Source organism: Hippoglossus hippoglossus, chromosome 17 (genome assembly GCF_009819705.1).
Source record: "Hippoglossus hippoglossus isolate fHipHip1 chromosome 17, fHipHip1.pri, whole genome shotgun sequence".
Lineage (NCBI taxonomy): Eukaryota > Metazoa > Chordata > Actinopteri > Pleuronectiformes > Pleuronectidae > Hippoglossus > Hippoglossus hippoglossus.
The window spans coordinates 21,034,876-21,040,778 of NC_047167.1; the positions used below are offsets into that span (position 1 = coordinate 21,034,876).

At 44.5% G+C, this 5,903-nt stretch overlaps 1 protein-coding gene across 2 annotated transcripts; it reads left to right on the forward strand.

The window, feature by feature from the left end:
- Positions 1-766: 766 nt before the first annotated feature.
- On the forward strand, positions 767-5,667 carry LOC117778844 (zinc finger protein 3-like). Of its 2 annotated transcripts, XM_034614679.1 has the most exons (5): positions 767-1,358; positions 1,613-1,677; positions 3,813-3,906; positions 3,998-5,061; positions 5,156-5,475. In XM_034614679.1, exons 1-4 carry the CDS (start codon positions 1,145-1,147, stop codon positions 5,056-5,058), a joined length of 1,434 nt encoding a protein of 477 aa, XP_034470570.1. In that variant the 5' UTR covers positions 767-1,144; the 3' UTR covers positions 5,059-5,061; positions 5,156-5,475. The 2 variants fall into 2 exon arrangements, with proteins under 2 accessions (XP_034470570.1, XP_034470569.1); XM_034614678.1 differs by having other exon boundaries at positions 3,998-5,667.
- The last annotated feature ends 236 nt before the right edge of the window (positions 5,668-5,903 follow it).

Here is a 5,903-nt window from a genome sequence, read left to right on the forward strand (position 1 = left end):
TATTGGCTCCATCATAATGATGTAATCACCATCTGTCTGTCTGTCTGTTGTCTGTCACCAAGATTACGCAAACTACATAACTGCTTGCAAAGAAATGTGGTGGAGGGGTGGGGCAAATGTGGTGGAGGGGTGGGGCACGAACACGGGGTCCTTGATATTTTGGAGTGAAACTGGATAAACCGGTGGATCAAGGGATTTAACTGTACTAGTCACTTTCCTTAACATTGCTAGACTGGGTGTTGCCAGACGTCTGCAGTCTCAGTGTACTTCAGTTTAGTTTTTCATTATTGATCAGTGTTGAATGTTTAAATCTTTGCTCCACTTCCTCCTCCCTCAACATTTTGTGTCTTCTCTCACCTTCTGGTTTCCAATTGGTGGAAAAGGAAAAAGAATTCTTCAAATTTGAGCTAAACTGATGGAACCTCCTGCAGACGAGAGGCCTTTCAAATTAAGTTTTAAGAAGAAAAACTTTAATCAATACAAATTATTATTATTTTCAGTAGAGATCAATTTGATAGTTTTTTTTCCCAGTTAATTTTTATTCTATGAAAAATCGAAAATTACTTTATATATATTTATATATATATTTACATAATATATGCAAATATCACAATGCAACACCAAAACAGAACATATAAGTACACAATATATTAAGTACTCAAAACATAGTACACAGTACAACATAGTATGCAGTCATAAGTCACACAATGTATAGGATGAAAGCATTTAGAGGTTTTATCCTTTTTAAACACACACTCTTGAACACATGTCGTCATTCAGTGTTCACAGTTCAGTTCTGTGACAGAAACACAGTCAATTAAATCACCTGCAGTTTTTATTTTATTTTTTCACCTGGAACATCTCCTCCTCCATGTTTTTTTATGTAATCTCCCTGCGCGTCTCCTCCTGCACTTACGGTAGATCCCTCCGCCACACGGAAGAAAGCCTCCACTTCTTCTCAGCAGCAAACACAGATGTCATGTTTTTGTTTTTTCTAGTGCGTCGCTTCTCTTCGCAATTTAAAACCAAATCACAGCGCGGAAGCAGCTTTTTTTAATTCTTACTGCACACTCTCCTCCCCCCACCCCACTCCCCCCCACCCCACCCCCCACCCTCCTTCCTTGCACACAGTTCCTGTTTATGAATGAACATGGCGACGTGCATCTCCTTCCAGACGCAGCTCTCCTCCGTAATGGAGGTGCTGCTGAAGGCGGCGGTGGCGGACATCTCCAAGCTGGTCGATGACAAATGCGCGTTCCTGCATGTGGAGATCTCCAGGAAGCAGAGCGAGGTCGAGATGCTGAAGAGGAAGCTGCAGACGATGGAGAAGAAGAACACGCAGCTGCAGCGCGGCTTCGGTGAGGAGCTCCGCTGAGACTCGGTGGGATCAAAGCCACCACTTCATCCTTTCATGTTGCTGCTGTTGTTGTTGTTGTTGTTGTTGTTGCAATGAGAAAACAACAACCACATGTCCCACCATGTTGTTAAACAGCTGATCTGAACATCTCACTTGTATCCATGTGCTGTATTAGGATTTCTGGCATTTCCTCGTTTAGATAACATCAAATGTCACTTTCCTACATTTGTTTTTCTACCTCTTTCCTCCTCTCAGAAAACTACATGGACCGAGGGACGGATGTAGGGACCAACTGTCGTCATTCCTCAGGAGATATTAAGGTTCATACCTTTTCAAATTCAATATATACCAATAATATTACTTGTGTTGATGAAGCTGCACCTGGATCAAGGTAAAGCAGGGAACCGCCTCAGGCCCCCGAGACCCCAGGGCCCCCCCCCCCCCAACATCCTCAGGTTGACTGGTTTAGTGTTTCTAGTCTCGCTGACCACTCAGAACACTTTACAGGTTATTACCATTCACCCATTCACACACATTCATACAGTGCATCCATGGGCAGCACTTTTTCTCTGAGGGGCAATTAGATAGATCTTGCCCAAGGACACTGCGGCATGCAGATGGGGAAGACTGGGATCGAACCGCCGACCCTCTGGTTAGAGTCACCCCTGTTGGTTATTGGTTCATGGTGACAGACAGATTCACTTTAGGGTCCACGTCAGTAGGAATTTTCCTTTGGCTTCTATCAAACATCAAAAGTACTTACATGTTACAACACCTTTTTAAAACGATGCAAAATCTACAAAGTGCAGGAAGCAGCAAGATAGATGGATAGATGGATGGATAGATAGAAGGATAGATAGATAGATAAAAGGATAGATAGATAGATAGATAGAAGGATAGATAGATAGATAGATAGATAAAAGGATAGAAGGATAGATAGATAGATAGATAAAAGGATAGAAGGATAGATAGAAGGATAGATAGATAGATAAAAGGATAAAAGGATAGATAGATAGATAAAAAGATAGATAGATAGAAGGATAGATAGAAGGATAGATAGATAGATAGATAGAAGGATAGAAGGATGGATAGATAGATAGATGGATGGATGGATGGATGGATAGATAGATAGATGGATGGATGGATGGATAGAGTTGTGATTTGTTTGTGGTTGTGGACGACTCAGGATCAGCTGGTTTAATAAGGTTTGTCCGTCTTTATTAAATGTAAATAAAGTGGACACATCCAGTGATGCAGGACAAAAACAGCTCAGCAAAGAAAATGATTGGTTTTTCGCTCCCTGAAGATTTATTGATGCAATTTTCTTCATCTTTCCAGAAATTTGCTCGTCGACGTCCCTGGTGTTGCAAAATACAGTCGACCGCTCATTTCTCTTTGGGTCTTGACTTCTTACCCCATCTCTGGGTTGAGGATCTTCATTATAAGTTGCAAACCTGAATTCCAGTAATTTTCCCTTCAACTAAGCACAGAGAGAAGTAGGAATGAGGGTTAAATCATTTTCATGCTCCACTGCCTCTGGTCAGGTTAATCTGGTCTTGTTCTGAATCCTGGTTTTTAAACCTTCTGGAATTTCTCTGGCACCTGAGAGAAGCCATCAGGTCTGACAAACTTTACCCCTTTTCCACCAGGGCAGGTCCAGGGCAGAGTCCAGGGCCTAAACTGGTTCCAGTTCTCTGTGTTTCGACGGCCAAAGAACTGGCTCTCGATCCGAAAATCTTGTTCCAGGGCGGCACCGACTCTTTGCTGGTCTAGAAGAAAGAACTGCCTATAGGTGCACATTGGGAGGAGAGGATACAAATGGTCTTGTTGCTGTGTGGTCGTCGGTTGAGGTCTAAGGCAAATTAGACGTAGCTTAGAAGAAAAAGCCTGAGAGCCAAGACAGCGAGAGATGGCTGGAAAATCAAACTGGTTCTTAAAAGGTTTCGCAAGTTGAACCAGCTCCGAAGTAGCATCAGCACTTGGTTCACTTTGGTGGGAAAGGTTTTTTTTGTGATGTTAATTCTATCACTGGTAGCCTGACACAGAGAAGTGTCAGGCTGTTTTAGTGTCTTTCAGCTCATTGTTTTAGTTTTATTCCTGCAACTTCACTGACCCTCGTCAGTTGTCGTCATCCGTCCATTAGCTGCACTTCTTATCTTTTGAGTGTTGTGTTGTGTTGGAGCTGATCCCAGCTGTTAATGTGTGAAAGTCGGGCTGACATATAAAAACAAATAACCAACCTATTGACAATTTAGAGTTCCACCGAGCAAATCACTGCTTTTTCATGAAAAAGGCAAACAAACTGCGCACGATATAAAGTTGTTGACTGGCTGGTGAACATTGTGGAGCATTAAACTGCTAAAAACTCATATTTATTGTAGTGTAGCAAAAATGAGGGTGAATATGGTATTAACATTGAAGTATTTCATGTTTAATCCACGACCTCTTGATTTAGTTTCCAGAGATGGAAGATGCCGCTGTTTCCTTCACGATTAAAGAAGAGAGTCCAGATGAGCCGCTGTGGATCAGTGACACCGCTGGACCCATTGGTGAGTTTTTAGAAAGTGCATTTTATACATTTTAAAACTTCTTTTTGGGTTCAGATAACAGATGAATTCCCTCCACTCCTGCTTCCTGCAGGTGGTTCTGTGCAGTACTGCAACCCAGGTACCGCGGGGGAGAGCCAGCAGCTGGAAGAGGGCCGTCACTTATCCCATCCAGAGGTCGCCAGGCTAAAACCGTCAGAGTTCAGTGACTTGTACAACTCTGGTCATCACGCAGGACAGATCAGCGGCCTTCACTTCACTGTCAAGACGGAGAAGGAGGAGGAGCGATCGGGATTCAGTCAGGACGGATGTCAGCACGGCGCCGGGAAGCAGAATCAACTTGCCGCTGACTTTTCCATCGATGAACGAGAGAATCAACTCTGGTCGTCCATAATCGAAGGTAATGACATTGACGCTGGGTTTCCCGACTTTTCCAGTATGGTGGAGGAGTATTCCAGCACGTTCCCGGAGCACTCGGATGCTGCTGTGGTTTCGAACAGCAGCAAGTCCACCGGTGTCCAGCAGTCGTCCTCTCAGAGGCCGTGCAATGGGATCTACAGCGGCGAGTATCAGAAGGACGTCCCGCAGTCGTCCGGTTTTCAGAACAGAGCTCCGGGCGCGCTCCCACAGCCGGACAGGCAGAAGGAGCAAATGTACTCGCAGAGGAACGCGTCGCACGTTGCACACCTGAAGCCGCCGGACGAGCACGCCGAGAGGGACGCCACATCTGGAGACCGACCGGTCGTGACTCACTCCCACAGCACGTTCACACCGAGCAGCTACCACAACCCCCACAAGGCTTTCTCTGCCGCGGCGCGGGGCTACGTCTGCTTGCAGTGCGGGAAGACGTTCGGCCGGCTGCACCAGTTCAAGCTGCACCAGCAGAGCCACAAGAGGAAGCGGGCGTTCTGGTGCACGGTGTGCGGGAAGAGCTTCCAGTGCTCGTCCCACCTCAGCATACACCACCGGACGCACACGGGCGAGAAGCCATTCGGTTGCGGGCAGTGCGGGAAGAGGTTCACGCAGCAGAGCAGCCTGAGGGTCCACCAGCGCACTCACAGCGGCGAGCGGCCCTACAGCTGCTCGCAGTGCGGGAAGACCTTCATCCTGATGCACCATCTGAAACGGCACAGAATCATTCACACGTACAGCTGAGGGGTGAAAAGACACAGAGGACCTTTTGAGACAAAATCAAACTTACTCTCATTCGTACCCTTGACTTTCTATATTAATGCATATGTCACTATGCAAAATCCATCTGGATGGATTTTAATGTTTTCTTTTTTTAAATGCTTCTTTTATAATTATCAGAAATGTGAACTTGCATTGCAACCTCCAAAACACGTCAGCTTTTTTTCTTAGGACACTTCCAAAGCTAGTGAATCCAAAAAAAACAAGTCATCAACATAAAACCTGTAGATTTCCTGCATAAAAGATGTAGAAATGAGCTTTATTTATTTCATCTCATGCTCATCAACTTCCCCTTTACAGCCACACGTGGGTTTTTGCTTTCAACGCTCTCAGGTTTATGTTCCGGGGTCAACTTTGTAAAAAAACAAAACAACAACAAAAAAAGCCTGATTATTGTTTCCCCAAAATCTCTCTTTGCTATTTCTTATGATTTATATTAAAAGCATTGTTAAAATCAACAGCTGAATTTCCTTTGACTGAAAAAGAAGAAACAAAAAATCTACAATCTACATTTCAAGAAGCTGGATCCAGTGCGATTTTGGGACTTTTGTTGATTAAATGACGATTAATCGATTTATCAGAATAGTTTTAGATTCATTTACTTTGAACTGACTCATGAGTTCATCCACTGCTCAAACTGCGGAGTCATTGAAGGCTGCAGGTTTGTGGCAGTGGAGGGTGAGATGGCACCAGGGGGCAGTGTAACTCATCTTTAGTCGTGACAGTGCAGGAAGGAGACCAGACTCCATCACTTCCTGTTTACTTTAATAGGAGCCACCTGTGTGAGCTATATTGGAGATAAACTCAGC

What these genes read in the sequence shown, in the direction of transcription:
- LOC117778844 (XM_034614678.1), top strand. Translation starts at nt 1,145, where the DNA reads ATGAACATGGCGACGTGCATCTCCTTCCAGACGCAGCTCTCCTCCGTA. An exon ending in GCAGCTGCAGCGCGGCTTCG is followed by an intron (nt 1,359 to 1,612) that starts GTGAGGAGCTCC and finishes TCCTCCTCTCAG; the next exon opens with AAAACTACATGGACCGAGGG. An exon ending in ATTCCTCAGGAGATATTAAG is followed by an intron (nt 1,678 to 3,812) that starts GTTCATACCTTT and finishes CTCTTGATTTAG; the next exon opens with TTTCCAGAGATGGAAGATGC.